We start from the raw sequence: 25,259 nt of genomic DNA on the forward strand, positions 1-25,259 counted from the left end.
CTCATCTCGCTCTATAGGCCGAGGGAGCTGGCGTTTGTCCGCAGACAGCTTCCGGGTCATGTGGCCAGCATGACAAAGCTGCTTCTGGCAAACCAGAGCAGCGCACGGAAACGCCGTTTACCTTCCCGCCGGAGCGGTCCCTATTTATCTACATGCACTTTGATGTGCTTTCGAACTGCTAGGTTGGCAGGAGCTGGGACCGAGCAATGGGAGCTCACCCCATTGCAGGGATTCGAACCGCCGACCTTCTGATCAGCAAGCCCTAGACTCTGTGGTTTAACCCACAGCGCCACCTATCACATGAGTGATAGTAGTGGTTGCCCTTCACCCCAATGGAGCAGGTGAAGACTTTCCCCTCTCACCATGCTAACAGATCTAGGAGTGAACCATTTCTGAGTCCTGTTATGGACAGTTGTTTGGGGGGGGGGTTGTGCATGTTTGGGGAGAAGTTGAGCACGGCAGGTTGGAAGAGGGGAGGGGAAATGAAAAGTCTGCACCCCTCCTTTGGGTCTTAAAGGATCGCATTCCATAGGTATTTTAAGGTGGGTAGCAAGATGGAGGGGTGAGCTTCCTTGAGCAAGAAAAAGATATGAAGGCTTCCTGTCTTTGGGATTGTTTCAGGGATGGGAATGGGCAATTTCTACCATCGATGACAGCGGTCAGCAAACTTTTCCAGCAGGGGGCTGTTCCACTGTCCCTCGGACCTTTGGGGGGGGGGCTGGACTATATTTTGGGGAAAAAATTAATGAATGAATTCCTATGCCCCACAAATAACTCAGAGGTGCATTTTCAATAAAAGGACACATTCTACTCATGTAAAAACACGCTGATTCCCGGACCGTCTGCGGGCCGGATTGAGAAGGCAACTGGGCCGCATCCAGCCCTCGGGCCTTAGTTTGCCTACCCATGATCTATGATCAAGGAAGTCTGCCTCTCTTTACAAACCTCTCCTGACTGAAAGCTGCTGGTGGTGGGCGGGATGGAAGGAGAGCTTGGGAAATTAGTCACATGGAGTGTTTATTAACAGGCAGAGGCAGCATCTAGCGGGAAACGCTTTCACTTTCTCACCGCAAGTCCTGATATTACCTCTGAATGTGAGAAAGTGGTGAAACCTATTTCTTCATTTCCTGAGCACACAACACCCTCCCCCCCCCAATTCCTTTTTTTGGGTGGCGCTGCTGACGGTGAAGGGCGCATGCATGCTCATCCTGTGGCCTACTTTTCCCGTTCTTGGTGGCTCTACCAGGTGATGTGCTGAGAGACTCTTTGTTCTTCAGGCTCGAAAACCTCGCCCACAGTCCTGTGTCCTGGGCCAGGTGTTTTTCTGTAACTGCATTTCCCCGTCCAAGATAAAGGCTGCCCTTTGAGATTTGAGACTTCTTTTTAGTTCTCGGGGACAATAAAGCTCCGTGGAATGTTTGCTCCAGAGTTAATATTTGTTTACCTCGGCAAACAGGTTGCATTGCTGATTTGGGTAGCAGGTGAATTCTGCCCATGTTGGTCTAAACCAGGCATAGGCAAACTCGGCCCTCCAGATGTTTTGGGACTACAACTCCCATCATCATCCCTGACCGCTGGTCCTGTTAGCTAGGGATGATGGGAGTTGTAGTCCCCAAACATCTGGAGGGCCGAGTTTGCCTATGCCTGGTCTAAACCACCCTTCTCCAGGCTGGACCCCCACCCAGATGTTTCAGACTTCAGTCCTCCCCTGAATATTTGCCTGAATGCAGGTTAATTCAGGGCAATTGAATGACTTTGTTTCCCTGACTTGCAGAGAGCGAAGGCAGATCAGGTGCCTTCAGTCTGCTTCGCCAGTAAAGCCTAGTTCTCCTGTTGGAGTTCCAGTCCAAGCAGAGGAATTTGCAATGGGTCGACCGCCAGTTGTGTCTACAACTAGGGAGGGCAGCCATGGGGCAGCTGTTTCAAGTTTCTGGCTTTTGCTTCCAACCCTGCTTCTTTGCTAGAGGAAATAACTGCTGGCAATTACAGGATGTTGAAGAACAAGCCCAGAGTTTAGCCTCAGGGCACAAGCTTTGCACACAGAAAACAACCCAAGTTTCTGCCCTGAGCATCTCTGATTAGGAAATACTTCGCTTGGAGAGCTTCTCTCCCTGCCGGAATATTACTGTGCCAGATCAGCCTTCTCCCAGCTTTGTGGCCTCCCAGAGTTTTGGACTCTGACTCCCATCAGCACCTGCCGGCATGGACAAATGGGCAGGGATGATGGGAGTTGTAGTGCAGATCATCTGGAACTTTGATGGACATATAATCTGACTCCGTATAAATCAGTTTCATATCCTTAGCTAAGAGGAGAAATATGTGGGGCTGAGATAACAGAGAGGGGCATTACAGCTAAACATCAGGCAACTCTTTCTGTGTGTTAGAGGGTAGAATAGTGGGGGAGGAACCAGCTTCTGAAATTTATATTTTTTAAGTTTGCCTGATCTCCTGGTGGCAATCCTTGACTCGCCAAAGGCAAGTGACTTTACATACCCGCTAGAAGAGTGAGCCTGAGCTGCCCAAGGTAGTTGTGGAGTGCCTTTAGACACAAGGGGATGTCTCAGGTGTGAAATGCACTGGGTATGTGTGGAATAGATGGTCCTCAGGGTCTTCTGATGAGTTGTTGTTTACGATCTGCAGCAGTGGTAGGGCTTTATGTCACCTCTCCTGCTGGTCCCACAACCTGCCTCTCTCGATTCTCTCCCACCTCTCATCCTGCTGCAATGCTTAAAACAGGCACCCCCAAACTTCGACCCTCCAGATGTTTTGGACTACAGTTCCTGTGAGGGACAGGGGATATCGCGAAGTCCCTCCCCTCCTAAGTTCAAGCCAATCCCCGAGCACAGGGGGAAGCAGAGAGAGTTCCGATTCCAGTGGGGAAGCAGGAAGTCGTGTCCGAGGCTCAGGCAAGGTAGAGGAGCCAGGGTCCCAGGTGGGACAGGAAGGGGCGAATAAGGGCGGGAGACCCATCCCCCCAACTCCGGAATTACGCAGAAAGAGGAGGGGAAAGAGGATGGGTCTGCCAAAGCTTTTGTGTTGGAGAAAGACGCGCCAAAAGCCATTAGGAGGTTCTGAAACCGACTGACCACATCACTCCGTGTAAATAGCAATGACTTGAGCACTGTAAATACGCAGCACCAATAAAAGAATAAAATGCAGAGCTGCGTAGCGTCGTTACTCTGAAGTAGTCCACTCCGGCCACTGTGACAGCAACCTCCTAATCCTTTTTGGGCTACTTTGGAGTTGCCGGGATGAGCGTGTCAGAGGCGGAGAAATGGCGGCAGATCGCGGAGCAAGCCCAGCAAGAACTGCAGCAGCTGTCGCTGCAGGCGCAGGGGGAATTGAAGGCAGCTAAAGAGGAGACTAAGAAGGTCCAGGACGACCGGCTACAACTTGCGGAACAGGTGAGAGCGCTTCAGGAAAAAGAGCAGCAATTAAGGGCGGTGGCGGTAGACCTCCAAAACAAGCTGGATGCAGAGAAAAACAAGGCGGGAGGGGCACCCCAAGTCCAAGTGCTGCCAGGAAGGAGAGCCGGGACCCTAGTAAGCAAGTTCAATGGAGACCCGAGGGAATTTCAGGGCTTTGAGACTGAGATTGTGTATGCTCTTGAGCTGCACCACGATGAGTTCCCTGATGATGAGCACAGGGTAGCGTTTATTGTGGAGCACCTTACCGGGGCAGCCAGGGAGTGGCTAAGACCGTTAATTGCAACAAGGAATCCTTGCATGAAGAATGTCAAACTATTTCTAGAAGGTTTGAAAACGATGTATTCGTCCGATAGTCATATGGACCAGACTAAGGAGGAACTTCATAATTTACGCCAAGGAAATATGACAGTTCGCGCGTATTGGGCGAAATTCACCATGCTGGTGCACAGATTGGGGTGGGATCTGGAGTCTGCCCCAATGCAAGCGGCGTTTTACTTGGGGTTGCATGAGGAGGTGAAGGATGAGCTCTCGAGAGGTCCAAAGCCCAGTAATATGGATCAGCTGAGCAAAGCGGCTCTGGCGGTGGGGGTGAGACAGGAATCCCGGTGGAGCGACAAGCAAGCAACGCGCGCAAAGCGGGCTTGGTTCCCACGGTCGCAGGAGAAGCCACTCCCCCAACAACCCTTTCAAGCCACGCCTGGGGCCAGTCAGGACCAGGAACCCATGCAGATTGATAGCGCGCGCGCGGGCTTTTCAAACCCCAGCGGCGCCAAGACGCAAGGAGGGAAGGGGTGGGAATTGCTTTCTCTGCAACTCCCCCCAGCATCTCGTCAGAGACTGCCCACATCGCAGGGAGTGGCAAGGAAAGGCGGGAACGGTTGTGCCCTCCCCCACTGAAGCAGCACCACAGCAGGGAAACGGGAAAGCCTGGCTGCAGGAGACAAGGGGCGGCAGCCAGGCACAGTCAGCAGACAACAGCCCCAGCCCACCCACCCGCACAGAGAGGAGCAGAGCCAGCCCACCCCTCCCAGAGCAGGAGTGGTTCTAGAAGTGACGCTCACGCTTCCAAATGGCTATCCCCTGACAGTCCTCGCCCTAATTGACAGTGGGGCGTCAGCGAACTTCTTCTCGAGAAACTTTGCAGAAGAGCACCAGATCCAGCTTCTGCAGCTGGATTTTCCTCTGCACGTGGCAACCATTGACGGCAGAGAGCTGCTGGGAGGGGCCATCACTCATCAAACCCCCCCCATGAGAATGACGGTTGGAAGGCACTCAGAGACACTGGCATTCAACGTCACCACCATCTCAGACCCCCCCATCGTTTTGGGCATGAGCTGGCTGGCGCGCCATGACCCCTCCATAAGTTGGCACCAGAGATGCATCACTTTTGGATCGGACTTTTGCCTGGAACATTGCATGCAGCACCAACCAGGGGAGGGGCCTCCGATAGCCACGGTGGCCACCATGCACGTCAAAGGGGGTGAAGCGATACCCAAGCCGTACTGGGACCTGCAGGAGGTCTTCAGCGAAGCGGAGTCCGACCACCTACCCCCACACAGGCCTTTTGACTGCCAGATCAACCTGGTACCAGGGGCAACTATACCCCCAGCCAAGCTGTACGCCATGTCAGACCAGGAACTGGAAGATCTGCGCGCTTTCATCGACAAGAACCTCAAGCGGGGGTTCATCAGAGAAAGCAAGGCAGCAGGGGGCAGCCCGGTCTTCTGGGTGGACAAGAAAGACACGCAACAGCGCCGTCTTGTGGTGGATTTTAGACGGCTGAATTCGGTGACAGAGCCAGTGGCTTTCCCCATGCCCAGAGTGGATGATCTCCTGACAGCGGCACGCAGGGGCAAGATTTTCACCAAGCTGGACCTGAGGGGGGCGTACAACTTGATCAGGATCCGGGAAGGCGATGAATGGAAAACCACGATGTTCACGCCTCTGGGCTCTTTTGAATATCTGGTGATGCCCTTCGGGTTGCAAGGGGGCTCAGCATGCTTCCAGGCCTTCATGCACCACGTCCTGGGGTCCCTCCTCTTCAGGAAATGCTTGGTCTTCCTGGATGACATCCTTATTTACTCCAACGACCCAGTGCAGCACGTGAAAGATGTCAGGGAGGTGTTGCAGCGCCTGAAGGAGAACCACCTGTATGTGAAGCTGGAGAAGTGCAAGTTTCACACCAAGGAGGTGGACTTCCTGGGCTACAAGCTGTCAGACAAGGGGCTGGCGATGGACAAGGACAAGGTGCAGGCCATCCTGGACTGGCACAGCCCCAGGACTCGCAAAGATGCCCAACGCCTACTAGGCTTCGCCAACTTCTACAGGAAGTTCATCAAGAACTTCTCTCGCGTTACGGCTCCCATCACTGACTGCCTGAGAGGCAAGCAGAAGTTCAGGTGGACACCAGAGGCGCAAGCAGCGTTCGAAAGCCTCAAGAGGGTGTTCGCCTCAGACCAGAACCTGTTCCACGTGGTTCAGGACGCGCCCCTACGCGTGGAGACAGATGCTTCTGATAAAGCTGTGGGCGCCATTTTGTTGCAACTGGACGCCAACAGAGAGTGGAGACCCTGTGCCTTCTTCTCCAGGAAATTGACTCAGCCAGAGCGAAACTACACAGTGTTTGATCGGGAACTTCTGGCGATCCACGCTGCGTTCCAGCACTGGAGACACTTCCTGGTGGGCGCCAAGCACCCCATCCAGGTGTGCACAGACCACAAGAACCTGGAGTTCTGGAGAACTGCCAGGGTGCTCAACCAGCGGCAGATACGGTGGGCAGAGTTCTTCTCGAACTTCAACTTCTCCATACACTACATCCCGGGAGAGCAGAATGTCAGGGCGGATGCCCTCTCCCGCAAGCCAGAGTACATGGAGGAGGAGGCGCCACCGGCACCCAGGCACATTTTCCCCCCGTCAGCATGGTCCGGCGGAGCAGCAGTGGTGAGCGAGGCAGAACTCACAGCACTGACGGCAGCGGATGAATTTGCCAACCGCATCTTCAGAGAACTGAGAGGGGGGGGGAGCAGGCAAAAGACTTTGCAGAACGCAGGGGGCTGCTTTTCTACAAGGGTGCACTGTACCTGCCCACCACCCAGCTTAGACGTACGGTCCTCAAGCAGATGCACGACAACCCAACGGCGGGTCATTTTGGGAGGGACAAAACCACTCACCTAGTCATGAGACACTTCTGGTGGCCAGGGGTGCGGGAAGATGTTCGAGACTATGTACGGGGCTGTGACACCTGCCAGCGGGCAAAGGTGGTCAGAGCAGCACCACCGGGATTGCTGGAGCCCTTAGCCACGCCACACAGGCCGTGGGAAGTGGTGTCCATGGACTTCATCACAGATCTGCCTTCTTCCAGGGGCAAGACCGCAGTGTTGGTGGTGGTGGACCTCATGTCCAAAATGTGCCACTTTATACCGTGTGCCAGGGCGGTCTCGGCAGAAGAGACAGCCAAACTGTTTGTGGATCACGTATTCAGACTGCATGGATTACCCTTAAGGGTTATTTCGGATCGTGGCCGCCAATTTGTTTCCAGGTTCTGGCGGCGGCTCATGAACCTCCTGCAGGTGGAGGTCAGCTTGTCGACGGCTAGACACCCGCAGACCAATGGACAGGCGGAGAGGGTCAACGCCATTCTGCAGCAGTACCTGAGATGCTACGTCAGCCAGAGGCAAACGGACTGGGTGGATCGCCTGCCACTGGCAGAATTTGCCTACAACAATGCGGTGCACGTCTCCACAGGGGTGTCGCCCTTTAAGGCCAATTACGGGCGTGACCTCAGATCTTTCCCTGAGAGGGAGGGGGAGGAGGAGGAGGAGGGCCCACAGGCTGAGGATTGGGCAGAGGAACTGGAGACGGTGCACCAGCAGCTCAGAGAACACTTGGAGAGAGCCAAGGAAGCGTACAAGAGGGGGGCAGATCGCCACAGGCGACCGGGGGAGGTCATTAGGGTGGGGGACAAAGTTTGGTTGTCCTCGGAGGGCCTTCCCATCAGAGGGCGATGCAAAAAGCTGGCGCCCAGAAGGTTGGGCCCCTTCACGGTCACGCAACAGGTCAACCCGGTGGCATACAGGCTGGCACTGCCAGAGGACATGAGGGTGCACCCAGTGTTTCATAGATCGCTGCTGTCGCCGTACAGGGAAAGCAGCAGGCTCCGAGACAGCGAACAAACCCCTGAGGGAGGGGGGGAGAGGGAAGGCAGGGAGCAACTCAATGAGGCCACAGCCATCCTGGATTCAAGGTGGGGGGTGGGGGGCCTGGAGTACCTCATGGCATGGGAGGATGCTCCACCGTCCCAGAATGAATGGGTCCCAGCCACTCAGATACAGGAGGAATTCCTGGTAGAAGAATTTCACGCCCTTTTTCCCCATAGACCCAAGCCCTGGCACATGGAAAGGGAGGGGGAGGGGGAGGAAGCACGGGAGAGCAGTTCACCATGGCGCTGGGAAGCGGAGTTTGAGGAACCAGAGGATGAGGTATGGGTGTCACCGAGATCCACCCAGTCAGAGGAAGGAGCAGATTGGCAGAACATTTTTACCCCCACCAGCTCTGACGCCACAGACTTTTTGGGATTCCCGTCCTCCCAGGCGGAAGGGGGGGGCTTGCAGGACTGGGGGGAGGTGTTCACACCAACGGGCTCGGAAAGCACTGAGTTCTTAGGCTTCCAGTCGTCACCGACACCTGGGGGGGACCTGGGGAGGGGTGAAGGAGAGCTTGGGAGGGGGGTGGATGTGAGGGACAGGGGATATCGCGAAGTCCCTCCCCTCCTAAGTTCAAGCCAATCCCCGAGCACAGGGGGAAGCAGAGAGAGTTCCGATTCCAGTGGGGAAGCAGGAAGTCGTGTCCGAGGCTCAGGCAAGGTAGAGGAGCCAGGGTCCCAGGTGGGACAGGAAGGGGCGAATAAGGGCGGGAGACCCATCCCCCCAACTCCGGAATTACGCAGAAAGAGGAGGGGAAAGAGGATGGGTCTGCCAAAGCTTTTGTGTTGGAGAAAGACGCGCCAAAAGCCATTAGGAGGTTCTGAAACCGACTGACCACATCACTCCGTGTAAATAGCAATGACTTGAGCACTGTAAATACGCAGCACCAATAAAAGAATAAAATGCAGAGCTGCGTAGCGTCGTTACTCTGAAGTAGTCCACTCCGGCCACTGTGACAGTTCCCTTCCTTCCTGACCACTGGTCCTGTTAGCTAGGGATCATGGGAGTTGTAGGCGAAAACATCTGGAGGGCCGCAGTTTGGGGATGCCTGGCTTAAAAGGTAAAGGGACCCCTGACCGTTAGGTCCAGTCGCGGGCGACTCTGGGGTTGTGGCGCTCATCTCGTTCTATAGGCCGAGGGAGCCGGTGTACAGCTTCCAGGTCATGTGGCCAGCATGACTAAGCCACTTCTGGTGAACCAGAGCAGTGCACGGAAACACCGTTTACCTTCCCGCCGGAGCGGTACCTTTTTATCTACTTGCACTTGACGTGCTTTCGAACTGCTAGGTTGGCAGGAGCAGGGACGAAGCAACGGGAGCTCACCCCATCGCAGGGATTCGAACCGCCGACCTTCTGATCGGCAAGCCCTAGGCTCTGTGGTTTAGACCACAGCGCCACCCACATCCTGCTGCAATGCTTTTTGAACATTATATGGTGCATTTTGAATGTTTCACTGTTCTCATCTCAGTCCTCTGCCTTCGGTATTACCCCCATAAGGCAGACAGGGAAGACTGAGGGTAGTGACCTGCCCAAAACTGCCCAGCGGCTTCCTGTCCGGCATGTGACTTCACCCTGGCTTTCATTTTTGGCTTCTGAGCTTGCATTCTTTGGAAATTCAACCCATGGGGATGCAAGGCCTGTAACACAAGACTGCTCGTGTTTCCTATCCGCTCAGCATCTCTTTCTCACCAGGAGCAGGCTGAAATTTTCCACTTGCAAGTTGCCACTCTGCTGAGGCTAAGTGGTTGTTTTCATTGCGAGTCAGAACCAGAGGAGATGTCCTTGCAGAGGAGCCTGAAACTGTTTGGGGAGGAACGAGCCCGATCGAGGGCACGCGGATGTCTCTAATCAATCCATTTTTGCTGTTCTTTTTCAGAACCAAACGAAGAACTTGTTTGTCTTATCCAAAACAATGTTCAAGGACACCCAGATTATCCTCAAATGTAAGTCCCACTGCTGTTACAAAGGGGAACCAGCTCACCTGTACAAAGACTTACAGTACCTTGTGTCCCAGCCCTGTTGAGAAACTTCCATCCTCGGGAGAGATGCTTTAGTAGTGTGATATGCTCCTAGGGTTTGTCTTATTTCCCACTAAGACCAGGGCCTTTACTGTGGTGGCTCTGGGGTGCACCAACAAAACTGGCATTTAGGCCTCCAATTCTGATACAGGATGGAGGGAAACCTGGCTTGACAGCAGTGCATGCAAAAAGGATCTGGGGGGTCTTAGCTTAACAGTGTGCTGCAGCTGCAGAAAAAGGCTAATGTTATTCTAGGCTGCATCAACAGAAGTATAGTGTCTAGATCAAAGGAAGTCTCAGTACTGCTCTATTCTGCCTTGGTCAGACCACACCTGGAGTCCTGTGTCCAGTTCCGGGCACTACAATTTAAGAAAGATATTGACAAGCTGGAAGGTGTGCTGAGGGGGACACCAAGATGATCGAGAGTCTGGAAACCAAGCCTTATGAGGTTGTGGTTGAGAGAGCTGGGTCTGTTTAGCCTGGAGAAGAGACGACCAAGAGGTTATTTGCCAGCCGTCTTGGGTTGTCACGTAGAAGGTGGAGCAAGCTGGAGGGTAGGACCCGAACAAATGAATTCGCAGGACAAGATAGGAGATTCTGACTAAACATGGGGAAGAACTTTGTGGCTGTAAGAGCTGTCCGGCCATGGAACGGACACCCTCGGGAGGTGGTGGGCTCTCCTTCATTGGAGGTTGTTAAGCAGAGGTTGGGTGGCCATCTGTCATGGATTCTCTAGCTGTGATTCCTTCATTGCAGGGGGTTGGACTAGAGGACCTTTGCGGGTCCCTTCTAACTCTACAATTCTAAATTCACCCAGGCTTTCTCCGAAGGGGTGATCCAGCTCCGCTTAATTTACTGACTTGTGATATACAGTACTTGTTTCATGGCTTTTTTGATTTAATTGCTGTCCAACATCACGTCATTTTTTCCTGCCGTTGGCAGTAATGTGCGTGTGTGTTTGTGTGTACAGATATACATTGGCAAATAAATTAATAAATGCATTAGCCCCAAAGGTAAGGCAGATCAGGGCTCATTTTCACGCCTGACTTTCAACCGGGAGGTTGGGTTAGTGCCAGACGCTTACTGCCCTCCTGGTGGCTTTGCCTAACGCATCTTTTCCTTTGCAGTTGTGGAAAAGAACTGTGTTACCCCTGATTTGCCCCTGAACGTCACCTGGTACCTCCGCAGCTCCCATTGCCACGACGAGGTCTACATAGACGTGAGCAACCGGCCCATTCTTTGCTTGTTGGGTGGAACGGGGGCGGGGGGGGAAGAGTCCCTGAGAACCCCAGAGGCTTCTGGGATGTCTGTCGGTGGTGCAGAGTTAAACTGCGGAACTCCCTCCCGCAGGAGGGCCACCAACATAGGTGGCTTTAAAAGAGGATTTGACGAATTCGTGAAAGAGAAGCCTGTCGATGGCTGCTAGGCAGGACGTCTGTGCTTTGTCTCTGTGGTTGAAGGCAGCATGGCTCCTGAACACCAGTTTTTAGTTTTTTGACAACCAGTTTCTCAGTTTCCTCCTCTGCCCTCGCAGGAAACCAAGGCGGACAACTACCTGAGCCATTACGAAACGGAGGCCAGCGTCGCCGGAGGCGGCCAGTACATTTGGTACACGACCCTGGTTCCGTGCGGCCAGCTCAATGAGGTGGGGAATGCAAAATGGCGGATGGCGAGTCACTGGGACGCGGGTGGAGGGGAACGTGGCTGTGTTGGGGAGGGCTTGCCTTTGTACAGAGCAGGAAAGAGGATTTGTGTCCGCAGAAGGAAGGAGCCTTTGGGAAGGAAGATTTGGGGGGAGCCCAGGACGACTTGTGGAGAAGCGTTGTTCCTGTTCCTTCGCTAATGAGATGAAGGTGATCGGCTGAGGAGGAAAGATTTGAAAGGAAGCCTGATATGGGGAGGGGTGTCAGGGGGTTGTTGCGGCTACTCTCGAGTAAAGACGCTCCAGTCTGCTCTGTCTTTCAGAGGTTTATGGTGCATATTATTTACAGTGCAGAGATATCAGAAAACATGACTGCCCAGTCCGATTCAGAACCTGGCAATGGCTTCCTTCGTGTCTTGGACCAGCATAAAAGCCTGGGCACCCCAAAGCGCCTCCCCCTAGCCCTGCGTGTGGGCGCGCGCCTCAATTCGGGCGCCGGAAGGGGCTGCGTTCCTTCTCCCGTCCTTTGGCTGGAGCGTTGCAGAGGCTCCGGCACCTCTCTGCTCTGTCCTTCCTCCTCTGGCCAGCTGGGTCGGTGCCTAGGCTCTGACACGTCTGAGAGCCCCCTCTCCACCCCGCTCCATTCCTCATTCCCTCCTCCTGACCCACTGCTAGTGGCTGTCACCGGGCGAAGTGCTGGTCAGGATGACTGGGGGAGGGTCCCTGTTAGGAGTCCCCCTGCCTGACAAGGGGCTTTCAGGCAAAGTGTGTGTTGTCGTGGCCCAGTTTGCTCAGCGCAACCCAGCCAACGTTTGGGTTTCCGGGCTGAAGATTGTGACCCCTTCGCTCCTCCTTGGTTCTTTCTGTTAGTTGAGGAAGACTGAGGAGCATGGAGGGAAGAGCGGCTTCTCTTTGGAACCAAGGGGAGGCAGAAATCTGGTCCAATTTTGCAGGCAAGGGTCATCTCCAGATCTGGAGATGTGGGGGTACGTTTTTCTTTAGGAAATGCAAATTGGCGAGGGGTCGTGGTGGAGGGGCTTTTGTTGGGAGAAAAGAACAGAGTGCTTCATATCTCCTACTCAACGCATATTAACATATCCTCTTTCGAACAATGCTTTCTCATGTAATCATCATAACTTTTCCACTTGTTTTTTAATTTTTGCTTTTGTAGGAGATATGAAGAGAAATGAAAAAGAAATAAAGCTAGCATTATCAATATTAATACAGAGATGTATGGAAAATGAATGCACGAGTGATTATTAGAGTGAAAACGGAAGTCGGGGGAGTGTGGGGGGAAGGGGAGGGGGGAAGGGGAGGGAAAGGGCGGGTAAAGGGGAATTAATATCTATGTATATGCTTGATCTTAATACTTTGTAAACTTGGTTTTTTTTATGTATGCTTTAAAGATTTGAAATAAAGTCTTTTTTAATAATAATAATTAAAAAAAGAACAGGGTGCTAAGAACCGACTCTCTCCCTTTCCTTTTCAGCTGCGCTTCCCAGAGCTGCCGAAGCCCCAAAAGCTGAAGCCTTTCATGGAGCAAGGCGTGGTTAGTTCGGTCAGTGGAGAGTCAGGGAACTGGGGGTGGGGGTGGGGAACGGGGCTGTGGGCTCCCCTGTTGTCTCACCATGGACAGAAATCACCGGCCTTGTTATTGCTGCCCGACGACATAGTGAGGGGCTGCCGGCTTGCTTTAAAGGAGGGGGTTGGGCTGGGTGGCCCTTAAACGGTGGCACTCACTGCCGCAAGGGAGACCGGATGCTGGACTAGACGGGCCACTAGCCTGATCCTGCAGGCTCTCCTTATGTTCCTTATGGAGCAACAGCAGGGGAAGACTCTTACTCTCCTTATGGGATTCCTGGAAGCAAGCAGCCCCTGTATCAGGCGGACCTTTGGCCTGATCCAACAAGCTCTTCTTACACTCAGCGCTACAAGTGCTACTCATAACCGCGCTCACTGGTCCCCGAAGCCAGCCTTAAATGAAATTCAGTGGTGGGATGGATCTTCCCACTAGGCCAGATGGTTCTTCCCTAAATAGGCATGATGTTTCTGCGTACCGTTCAGCATGGGCAGGTGGGCGGGACCTTTTCCAGCCCGAGAACTGCATTCCCTTTTGGGTAATCTTGCAGGGGCCACATGCCGGGGTGGGCGGGCGAGCAGAGCCAGAGGGGAAGTGGGCGGTGCAATGCATGCAGATTTTACCATTGCGGGGTAGGCTAGTTTCCATGGATACTCAAACACTCCTCTCTCTCCTCCATTTGAGTAAGCCAGAGCTGTTATCAGTATACAGTGGTGCCTCGCTAGACGAATGCCCTGCTAGACGAAAATTCCGCTTAACGAAAGGATTTTCTGATCGGAGGTTGCCTCGCTATACGACGAGGTTTTCTATGGCCACCGTTTCGTCTTGCGAGCGTGGCCATAAAAACCTCCGATCAGAAAATCAGGGCATTCATCTAGCGAAAGGGGAACCAGCTGTAGCAAGGGAAGAAGGCAAAGGAAGATCAGCTGAGAGCTGTCAGCGCCTCTCAGCTGATCTTCCTTTGCCTTCTTTCCCCACTGCAGCTGGTTCCCCTTTGTGTTCTGCTGGTCTCTGTCCCGGCAGAGACCAGCGGAACACAAAGAGGAACTAGCGGGGGAGGAACTAGGTGTCTGCCCGCTTGCCTTCGCCGAGAAAGCCGGGCACCTTCTCAGGGAACGCAAGCGGGGGACACCTAGCCCGCCCGCTGCCTCGGTGCCTCGCTAAACGAAATTTTCGTAGGACGAATTGAGTCCTGGAACGAATTAATTTCGTCTAGCGAGGCACCACTGTATTCCAGGGGTGTAGTTCATCCAGGAAAAACAAACTCTCAAGGCGGGGGGGGGGAGCTGGGGGGAGGGAGAGTCTGAGCCTGAGGGAGAGTCCCAAATGGGAGTTGAAGGGTAGCGTTTTTAATAATAATAATAATAATAATAATAATAATAATAATAATAATAATAGCAACAACAGCAATTTATTATTTATACCCCGCCCATCTGACTAGGTTTCCCCAGCCACTCTGGACAGCTTCCAGCGGAATATTAAAAGCACAATACAGCATTAAACATTAAAAGCATCCCTAAACTTCCCTTCCCTGGCCAGACTCAAAGTCTGGTATAACCCTGGTATAACAACAGATATCGTTGGTGGCTTTGCTGCAGCCCTGTGGACATTCTGCCTGGTTTTCTCCAAAATCTCTAACTGCTGGGTACCAAATGCAGCTTCCCTTGTTTGCCACCACCTCTTTCAGTGGGTGGGAGAGAGAGAGAGAGAGAGAGAGAGAGAGAGAGAGAGAGAGAGAGAGAGAGAGAGAGAGAGAGAAGGGACATTTCCCCCCTTCCTGGGTCCCTTTGCAATTTGCAGCCACTGTGGCTCCCAAGAGGGGTGGGTGGCTGGATGGATGCCTCCAGGGAAGGCTGTCCCCAGGACGCTGCCCCTTCGTTGGCGCTCCCACCCTTTCCCCGATGCCCACTTGCCCATTTCGCCCGCAGCCCCCGTCGGGAGTGAAGAAGAGGGAGGCTCCCAAGCAGCCAGAGACCAAAGAAGAGGCGGCGGGGAAGGAGGCCGGAGCCACACAAGTGAGCAAGGATGTCGCGAAGCCGGCTGCCTCGGCCAACGAGAAGGAAGACAAAGGTGCCGCAAAGAGCGCCGTGGCGAAGAAGCAGAAGTTAGAGGTTGGTAGGCAGTAAAAATAGTGTGCGCCCGGTTCCTCGTTTAGTATCCGCTGTGCCAAATCCTGCCCTCTAGTTCATAGGGAGTTCGCTCCGCCTGCAAAGGTGACAGGGCATCTGCTTTGCAGCCCTGGCAGCTCCAGGGAGGTGGCCAACCTGTGGGCCCCTAGATAATGCGGGGCTAGGTGGGCCAGCCGTGCGCAGTTCTGCTCTTCTGTGTTCCGTTCTGGTGGCCCTACTTCAAAAAAGGGCATTGTAGTTTTGGGGAAAGGGCGATCAAAACGATAGAGGGATAAAGTTCGCAGCCTCTGGGACTTTCGTTTAGAGATAAGGCGAGGAAGAGGCGACACAGCAGAAGTTTATAAAATCACTCATGGCCTCGGGAAAGGGGGGGTCGAGAAAAACCACCCTCCCTTTATCGTAACACCGGCAACACTAGAATTTGGACCTCAGTCCAATGAAGCTGAGTGTCGGAAGATTCAGGACAGGGAAAAGAAAAGTCGCTATTCACATATTCACTCAATAGTTGAGCCGTGGAACTCCCTGCCACAGGAGGGAGTGATGCCTGCCAACCAAGTTGGCTTTTAAAAGAGGAGGGGGGAAATACACAGAGGGGGAGGGCTGCTAAAGGCTGTTCGCCATGATGGCTATGCCATGCCCTCCTCGGTTGGAGGCAGAAACGCTTCTGAGTCCCAGTTGCGGGAAACCGCGGGAGTTTCTGTGTTTGGATCCTGCTTTCGGGTTTCCTGGAAGGGGCAGGTTGGCCGCTGTGAGAACAGGGTGTTGGGCTAAATGGGCCGCTGGCCTGATCCAGAAGGCTCTGCTCCTGTACTTCTGCCTCTGTGCCACAAATCCAGCAGCAAGGAACTGGGGGGGAGTGGGGGGTTTGCTTGGGGTGTGTGTGCAAGTTTGGCACAGCTTTGAAGTTGCCACGGGTTCCGGCCCCCAGCTGGCTGACCTGGGATGTTTTTCCGGGGGTTCCTTCCAGGTTTCGACGGTTGCCGTGACCTGGGATGACGGGCCTTACGTCTTCCTCCTCACGATTTTCAGCATCAAGAACCCGCCTCCCAACTGGGAGATCAAAAGTGAGTGAAATGGCGCAGCTTTTCCGTGGGCAGCGAGGGTTGAGATTTGAAAGCTTTGCCTGCATGCGAGAAATGAGGTGGGCTGTTCTGTGCCTGGCATTAGATACCCCGGTGAAGAATCGTAGAATCATAGAGTTGGAAGAGACCACAAAGGGCCATCCAGTCCAACCCCCTGCCGAGCAGGAAACACCATCAAAGCATTCTTGACATATGCCTGTCAAGCCTCTGCTTAAAGACCTCCAAAGAAGGAGACTCCACCACACTCCTTGGCAGCAAATTCCACTGCCGAACAGCTCTTACTGTCAGGAAGTTCTTCCTAATGTTTAGGTGGAATCTTCTTTCTTGTAGTTTGAATCCATTGCTCCGTGTCCGCTTCTCTGGAGCAGCAGAAAACAACCTTTCTCCCTCCTCTATATGATGGGCTTTGTTTTTCAGCTCTGTTGTGTATAATGCAGGGTGGATAAAAATCAATGATTTTTTTTATTAAAAAGAAGTAATCACAAAATTGTTGTTTTTTTAAAATTTAAATTTAAAATGCTTTTGGAGGAAAAATCTTTCTAAAGATAGTTTTCTATTTAAGTTACCTTATAGTAACTTAACCCAAGTGGCGCTGTGGTTAAACCACTGAGCCTAGGGCTTGCTGATCAGAAGGTCAGCGGTTCGAATCCCTGTGACGGGGTGAGCTCCCGTTGCTTGGTCCCAGCTCCTGCCAACCTAGCAGTTCGAAAGCACGTCAAAATGCAAGTAGATAAATAGGAACCGCTACAGCGGGAAGGTAAACGGCGTTTCCATGTGCTGCTCTGGTTTGCCAGAAGCGGCTTTGTCATGCTGGCCACATGACCTGGAAGCTATACGCCGGCTCCCTCAGCCAATAATGTGAGATGAGCGCGCAACCCCAGAGTCGGACATGACTGGACCTAATGGTCAGGGGTCCCTTTACCTTTACCTTTATAGTCCAAAGGCTATTCATCAGGAAATAAGGATATGCTTCAAGTTTTTCATGTGTGCTAAAACTCAGTTTAAGTTTTTTTTAAAAAAAATTGTTTAACCACATCAGTTAACAAACATGGATACATATGCTATAATGCTATTGTTTTAGTTAAATCAATTGTTTAAATTGTTATTAAGGAAATGATTATTTTTCTCCGTCCAATAAAGTACAGCAGAAAAGCTGTCCAAATACAAACCGTTAACTTCTTAAACCTCACCACAATTTCATAATTACTGTATCTGCCTGTGTATTTCTAATAGTATAACCAAATCTGTAATTTTTGATATAACTGCAAGAACTGCTCTGAAAATTTATGATTCCAAAAACGAAACCTTCATCTGGTTGTAAATATTAAGATGATCCCAGCAGGAATGAGTCTTTCTGTAAAAAAGAAAGAAAGCTTTAAATCAAGTCTTACTGACTAGTGATTTAAATTGTGATTTAAATCAATTTGATTTCAATCAAATCCACCCTGCCCTTGGGTTCCCTTCCAACCCTGTGATTCTATGATTTCCATTTCTATAAGACCAAACTCTTTCACGTTATGGAGGGTACTGGTCTTTAACTGGGGGGGTCTGGGCTCTAGCTACGGGGAGCACCATCACCAGGCAACTGGATTAAGAAATGGGTCTGACTGACTAGTGTTTTAAATGAAGTCTTACTGCCTAGTGATTTAAATTGTGATTTAAATCAATTTGACTTAAATCAAATCCACCCTGATACAATGTTTTGATTTGTCGTCTCGCTGACAACTTCACTGGAAGCCGCTCGGTTACAAAGCTAGCCAGAGCTGTTGCCGATTGGCTGGAGACGTTGGGCTTCATTTGGGTCTACATTTGGGCTTCATTTGGGTCTACATTTGGGCTTCATTTGGGTCTACATTTGGGCTTCATTTGGGCTTCATTTGGGTCTACAGACATAATGTGTTAGCATGTGCATTGCAGGACGTTGTCGGGGGCTGGCTGGACAAGGAGGGACGGTGGGAGGCCACAGCTTGGGAACCCCCCCAGGGAAGCATCAGAAGGGCAAGGCTCTGAGCCGGGAGAACGGGGGTGGAGACAGGCATGAGGAAGGGGGGGGCAACAGGTTTAAGTGAGATTGAGGCAACTGAGGAGGAGAAGGAGGTGGCGTGTGAGGCTGCGAGGGACCCCCGGGCCCCTTCCAGTTCCACTGTTTCCTTCGCCCCCCCCCCGTCCCCAAGATCGAGGAGGGCATTACGTATAGCAGAGTAGAAGGCCCAGAGCGCCGCTCCTTGAAGGAGTTTGCAGCTGTTGGGAAGACGGCCGGCTGGGGAGGAGCCTTAGGAAGAAGTAGAAGGCTCAGTTCCTCAGTCCCGGGAGTTCTCTGTTGGGTTTTGTCTCTCCGAATCAAGAATAAAGCTTCCTGCTCATCTCTTGAATGAACGAATCTTTATTCGCATCAGCCATCAGCAATAAAACAGCAATACGATATACAAAGAATAGAAATTAAAAAATCAATCATATCAAATACATTTTGGGGTTTTGAATCAATAGTCAAATGGTGGATCTTATTCTGATTGCCCCAGCTAAAAACCTTGCCACCTTTGCTGTCACCTGCTCATCTTGATCTGCCAAGAGAGAGGACATTGTGGCAGTGGCTGGGTGACCCGTAATGGACAATAAAAGAGGGGGGATAATCTCATTCCTCAAGTTTTTATAAAGTGCAAGCGCCATCGATTCGGGACCGCCATCTCCGCAGGGACATAAGTGTTTTTCATGTGGAATCTGTTGGAATCGTCCCTCGAGTACAGCCAAGGACAATACATTCAATCTTGCGAGAGTCAAAGCGTGTCTATACTGTATTTTGGAATTGCTAGGTTATGCAGATAGGGTGCCAGAGAGTCGAAATGGGAATGTGGAAGATAGTCATACCATGGGCAAAATTTCCTTACTGTGGCCAAGTTCTTCTGACGCTCAATATCATTTAAAGGTAAAGGGACCCCTGACTATTAGGTCCAGTCGTGAGCGACTCTGAGGTTGCGGCGCTCATCTCGCATTATTGGCTGAGGGAGCCGGCATACAGCTTCCAGGTCATGTGGCCAGCATGACAAAGCAGCTTCTGGCAAACCAGAGCAGCACACAGAAACGCTGTTTACCTTCCTATTTATCTACTTGCACTTTGACGTGCTTTTGAACTGCTAGGTTGGCAGGAGCTGGGACCGAGCAACGGGAGCTCACCCCGTTGCGGGGATTCGAACTGCCGACCTTCTGATCGGCAAGCCCTAGGCTCTGTGGTTTAACCCACAGCGCCACCCGTGTCCTCGATATCATTTAGGTGCTGACAAATTAGACGGTTTGCTTGACTAAAAACCAAAGTGAGTAACTGTTGTGGTGATTAACCACAAGAGTGAAGTTTTTGATTGACACTTTTAGTCCAGGCGCTCTTGTGACAATCTTGCAACACTGGGGATATTAGGCCGGGGGGGGGGGATTTGAGTTTAGGTGAAGCCAATAGTTGAGTGTCAGATCCATAATTCTAATAGTTGAGTGCCATAATAGTTGAGTGCCAGATCCATAATTCTACCGAGGGAAGATTAGCCTCTAGGTGCTGTGATGTGTTTGGGACACAGGGTGGGACAGAGAGAATTTGCCTTAAGAACTTTGATTGGACAGCTTCCATAGATCCAAGCTGAGTGCCTGTCCAAATCTGAGCCCCATATAGTAACTGTGCTAGGGGTTTAGCTTGGAACACTTCCAGGACTGAGGCTATATGTTTGCCACCTTTTCTGTGGGAAAAGTGTGCCAGAATTTTGGTGCTTCCTCTCCCCTAGCCCCTTCCGCTCACGTGTCTCCTTTCCCCCTCCAACTTTCAGTTGACGTGCAGATGAAGCACCCCGACCATCAGTACATCTCTGCCTCCGAGTGGCCTCTGATGGTGGTGAGTTGGCTGGCAGAGTTCTTTCCTCCCCGTGGGTTCCCCTGTGGGGCTCGGCGATGCTGCGCATGGGGTCTGGCGGGCAGCTCAGAGAGACCGACAACCAGCACAGCTGTTTCAAAACAAAGAGACCCCGGCTGGTGATGCGCTTTGGACCAATCAAGGTTTCCGAGTCGTCTCCAAGGGCAGCCCCGCGTAGAGCGCAGGGCAGCAGTCCAGCCTAGAAGCTGCCGGAGTGCAATGGCCAAGACACCTCTGTCCAGTAGTTGGTGCTGAGTCAGGGTTCCTGTCTTGACCCATTTCTATATACCGTGTCAGTAGCCAGGTGTTTGACTACAGTTCCCAGCATCCAGTGTGGCCCGATCGCCATGGATGATGGGAGTTGTAGTCCAGCAAGGTCTGGAGGGAACCTGTTTTTGCTACCCCTGCAGAGCTGATTGCTCCGCTTCCTCCTTCTCCAGCCTCAGCCCTCTCCTGCCCTTTTCCTCCCCCCGTAGTTCTACATGGTGATGTGCATTGTCTATGTGCTTTATGGGATCCTCTGGCTGGTCCTGCTGGCCTGCTACTGGCGAGACATCCTTCGCATCCAGTTCTGGATTGGCGGCGTCATCCTCTTGGGAATGCTGGAGAAGGCCGTCTTCTACGCCGAGTTCCAGAGCATCCAGAGTCAAGGGAAGTCAGGTCAGTGCTGACTTGCTGATAGCGAATTGCTTTGCAATAAATAATAATTATATATACAGGTGAAACTCGGAAAATTAGAATATTGTCAAAAAGTGCATTTATTTCAGTAATGCAACTTAATATTTTTTATTTTTCTTTTAATTTTTACAAATGCTTGCTTTTGGAAATTCTACAGTAATAAAACAAATAGTTACAATAATACAAAAATAAACAAAAATAAACATTGCTATTACATTTCAATAATTACATTCCATTTATAATTGACATACCTAACGACAAATAATTACAATTACAACAAATAAAGGCTTGACATATCTTGCTTTGCATGTCATGCATCTATCTCATATATTGGTTTCACCTTTTAAGTTGCATTACTGATACATTACTGATTTCGACGATATTCTAATTTTCCAAGTTTCACCTGTATATTTTTATATTATGTTACAAGATTTATTTCAGTCCTGCTAGTGTCTTCACCTTTTTGCAATGATCTTTCAAGTACTCAATAAATTTACTCCAGTCTCCTTGGAATTTCTGGCCACCCTGGTTCAGCTTGGCTAACCACCTAGTCCAGGCATAGGCAACCTTGGCTCTCCAGATGTTTTGGAACTACAACTCCCATGATCCCTAGCTAACAGGGCCAGTGGTCAGGGATCATGGGAGTTGTAGTTCCAAAACATCTGGAGAGCCAAGGTTGCCTATGCCTGACCTAGTCTATCCTCTTCATCTGCCCCTCCTCAATCGTTGGGAATTCTTTTGTCTTCCACCTTTGGGCTAACAAAGTTGAGAAAACTACAGTTCCCAGGATTCCTTGGGGGAAGCCGCCTTGACCGTTTAAAGAAGCACCCTGTATGGTGTGGACCAGGCACCCCCAACCTTTGGCTCTCCAGATGTTTTGGACTACAATTCCCATCGTCCCTGACTACTGGTCCTGTTAGCTATGGATGATGGGAGTTGTAATCCCAAAACAGCTGGAGGCCCACAGGTTGGGGGCGCCTGGTGTGGATTTTGCGGGAAGTTTCTGCTTCATCTCTCCAGGGGCTGCCCCACATTTTCGCGGCCTCTGCTTTCTCTCAAAACGGTGCCTTCTCTCCTTCCGCTTTCCAGTTCAAGGGGCGGTGATATTTGCCGAGGTCCTCTGTGCCGTGAAGCGGATGCTGGCCCGGGTGCTGGTCATCATCGCGAGCCTGGGATATGGCATCGTCAAGTGAGTGTGCCGGCCGGGGCGTGGCGGGAGGGAGAGGGGAGGAACCCCTTGGCCAAAGTGGCGGAGGACACCTGCTTGGTGTGCAGAAGGCCCCAACTTCAGTCCCTGGAGTCGTCAGTTAATTTTCCTGGGATGGGGTAGACCCCATGGAGATTCTAAGCTAGGGTGGTGGGAGAGCCTTTTCAGTGTCCCCCACCTGAGGGCCGTATTCCTTTCCGGGCGGCCTCCTGGGGGCTGCATGGGAGTGGGGCTAGGGGAGAAAGCGTTCGGGGCAGCCAGTTGTCCTAGTTTCTAACACGGAGTTCTCTATCAGTTGAGCGTGAGACCCTTAATCTCAGGGCCATGTGTTCGAGCCCTATCAGGTGTGAAGTTTCCTGCATTGCAGGGGGTTGGACTAGAAGGGGGCAGCAAACTTTTTTCAGCTGGGGGTCAGTCCACTGTCCCTCAGAGCTTGTGGTGGGCTGGACTGTATTTTGAAAAAGAAAAAAAAACGAACGAATTCCTCTGCCCCACAAATAACCCAGAGATGCATTTTTAATAAAACGACACATTCTACTTATGTAAAAACACTCTGATTCCTGGACCATCCGCAGGCCGGATTTGGAAGGCGATGGGGCCGGATCCAGCCCCCCGGGCCTTAGTTTGCTTCTTGGGGAAGCTGCACCCTCTTGCTTGGGAGACGTTCTCAGATCATAGAATCGGTCACCTGAATTGTAGAGCTGGGAGGGGACCCCCAAGGGTCATCTAGTCCAACCCACTGCGCTGCAGGAATCGCAGCAAATCGCCATCAGGTTTACAAGAAACCTGCCCTGTTTCCAGCGACTCGGCTCCTCAACTTCTGCCCCTCTTTTCTCTCCGCAGGCCACGGCTGGGGGCTCTTTTGAATCGGGTCGTGGGCGTGGGACTGATGTACTTGATCTTCTCCATCATCGAGGGGGTCCTGCGGGTCAAATCGGTAAGGGCGGATGGGGGGGGGAGTGAGCCCGGGAGCAGCCCTCTCAGCCTGACTGTCCCCCTCCTATCCCAGGAGCAAACTAAAGCCGCCGCGCTCATCTGTGAAATTTTCCTGGCGTTTGTGGATTCATGTATCGTCTGGTGGATATCCTTTACTAGGGACTAGAAACTTGGGGGTGGGGCAGTTTGCTTTCTCTCAGCTCTTCGCTCTTCCCTTGCCTTGTAATGGAGATTGGGGGGGGGGTTCTAAATGAAGGTAGAAGGATAAAGCTTTGCAATCTAATCCGGCTGCCCACAAGGATTTCTGCTCTGCCAACTGCCGGCTTATATATGCTCTTCAGTATACCTGAAGAAGCGTCTCCACCCCCATCGTTCAGCTGAGGGCCTTCTGGCGCTCCTTCCTGCAAGTTACAGGGAACCAGGCAGAGGGCCTTCTCTGTAGTGGCGCCTGCCTTGTGGAACGCCCTCCCATCAGATGTCAAGGAAAGAAAGAACTATCTGACGTTTAGAAGACATCTGAAGGCAGCCCTGTTTAGGGAAGTTTTTAATGACTGATGTTTTGTTCTGTTTTTAATCTGTTGGGAGCCGCCCAGTGTGTGTGGGGAAACCCAGCCGAATGGGCGGAGTATAAATGATAAATTATTATTATTATTATTACTATTACTATAACCTGAAATCTGCCTTGAGGCTCTAGGAGCCAGTGCAGGGGTTAGAGCATCGGATTAGGGCCTGGGAGAGCCGGGTTTGAATCCCCACTCAGACCTGAAGCTCGCAGGGTGACCTTGGGCCAATCACAGTCTTTCGGCCTTGCCTACCTCCCAGGGTTGTTGTGAGGATAAAATAGCTTTTTTTGGGGGGGGGAGAATCACGCACACCACCTTGATCTCCTTCGAGGAACAGGTGGGATATAAATGCAATGAACAAATGAATGAATAGCTTTATTGGAACAAACAAAAATGCCTCAGAAGAGGAAGCAAGGTGGGGTTTTTTTTAGCCTCTTAGCCCCTTTTCAGGCTGGGGAGTGGGAGATGGCAGCCAGAAGTCTCAGGCTGGAATCCAGGAGGTAATAATCCAGGTGGTGGTTGAGGCTGAGTTACAGGCTGAGTTCAGGGGAGCTGCAGTGAAACCCCCAATAAAGTCTGCTCTACCTTCTTTGTTTTTTAAAGTAAGCATCTCATCTGAGCCTGTCTCTCCAGCACTGATCAGCACAGGCAGCTTCCTTGAGAGGTAGAGGGCAGAAGGAAAGAATGATGGAACCATAGAATTGTAGATTTGGAGAAGGCCCTAAGGGTCATCTAGTCCAACCCCCTGCAATGCCCGGCGTGAGGGTCCAAGACGGCCTCGAACAAGCAAGCCGCAGTCCGCACCCTGCTTCTCCAAGGAGCAGTGTCCGTTGCCTCCCCTCAAAAGAACCTGTCGAGGATGATTTAGCTGAGATTCCTGCATTGCAGGGGGTTGGACTAGATGACCCCTGGGGTCCCTCCCAACTCCGCAGTTCTGTGGTTCTACGAAAGAGAAGGGTGGCGGAGCCCCAAGGCTCGTAGGGGGGCATGCTGGGTAGAGAGACAACAGAAGCCGCCCTGGGGTTGTTGCCACCTACTGGTTGGAGGCTGCATTACCCATTTTTAGGTGGCGAAGGAAAAGGCTCTCCTTTAAAAGTCTTTTAAGAGTTATTTCCCTGCGCTGCCAAGTCCAGCGCAGCTAAATGCCGGCCTGGGATTCCCCACGCGTGCTTCTCCCCGACACCCTTGGAAGTCTGCGTTAAACCCCCTTCCCTTCTCCCAGGTTCACAAAACGCTTTATATCGCGTGGTCGCCTGGAAGCGAATGTCCACTCGCCCTAGGCGCCTGGCTTGTTTGACGAGCTGTTTGTTCTTAGCTGTAAATCAATTCAGCTTCCTGCCTGCACTTTTGCCTCCCTGCTCTTTCTGCCTCTCCTCTTCACCACCTCTTTCTCCTTTTTCTCTTGTCTCTCCCCCCCCCCCCGCCCCGTTTTATCGTAGGCACAAGATGACTTGGTGCTCCTAGCTGCTATCCCTCTGGCTATGCTCGACTCTGCCCTATGCTGGTGGATATCCTCTGTGCTCTGCCTGGCTGGGCCAGGCCCTGTCTCTTTTCAGTTTCGCCTGCATGTGCTTTTAGGTCCCCCCCCCAAAAAAAGTTATTTCCCCAATGATCTGCTCCTTTTCGAGTGGTTGAGCTTCCTGCCCGTAGCAACGCTCCTTATCTGCTGAGAACTGGGAAGGCGTAGCTGGCAGCTGTTAGAACATGAGAACAACCCAGTGGCCCAGATAACTCAAGGAAGCCAGATAGACTGCCTCTGGACCTGGAGGTTCTATAAGAAGAGCCCTATTGGGTCTGTCCAGCATCCTGTTCTCGTGGGGGCCAACCAGAGCCCTGTGGGGCAAACCCACAAGCAGGATCCAAGCGCAGGAGCCCTCTCTCCTTCCCACTCAATAATAAATAACTTG

General features: G+C 51.9%; 1 protein-coding gene across 6 annotated transcripts in view; it reads left to right on the forward strand.

Annotated features, from left to right (window-relative positions):
• Nucleotides 1–25,259, forward strand: part of LOC118087208 (Golgi-pH regulating cation channel) — a 35,184-nt gene that overhangs the window by 706 nt on the left and 9,219 nt on the right. For 2 of the 6 annotated variants that reach the window (XM_088671237.1, XM_088671235.1), the window contains exons 2-12: nucleotides 9,506–9,572; nucleotides 10,775–10,866; nucleotides 11,182–11,292; nucleotides 12,779–12,847; nucleotides 14,797–14,979; nucleotides 15,965–16,061; nucleotides 19,886–19,950; nucleotides 20,445–20,628; nucleotides 21,736–21,835; nucleotides 22,697–22,790; nucleotides 24,792–24,860. In XM_088671237.1, coding sequence (XP_088527363.1) covers nucleotides 9,506–9,572; nucleotides 10,775–10,866; nucleotides 11,182–11,292; nucleotides 12,779–12,847; nucleotides 14,797–14,979; nucleotides 15,965–16,061; nucleotides 19,886–19,950; nucleotides 20,445–20,628; nucleotides 21,736–21,835; nucleotides 22,697–22,790; nucleotides 24,792–24,860 — 1,131 coding nt within the window. Of the gene's footprint in view, nucleotides 1–9,505; nucleotides 9,573–10,774; nucleotides 10,867–11,181; nucleotides 11,293–12,778; nucleotides 12,848–14,796; nucleotides 14,980–15,964; nucleotides 16,062–19,885; nucleotides 19,951–20,444; nucleotides 20,629–21,735; nucleotides 21,836–22,696; nucleotides 22,791–22,862; nucleotides 22,935–24,791; nucleotides 24,861–25,259 lie in introns of all 6 variants that reach the window. The other 4 variants (XM_088671234.1, XM_088671236.1, XM_088671239.1 and 1 more) reach the window with 3 other exon arrangements.

This window comes from Zootoca vivipara, chromosome 6, assembly GCF_965207765.1.
Source record: "Zootoca vivipara chromosome 6, rZooViv2.hap1.1, whole genome shotgun sequence".
Classification (NCBI taxonomy): Eukaryota; Metazoa; Chordata; class Lepidosauria; order Squamata; family Lacertidae; genus Zootoca; species Zootoca vivipara.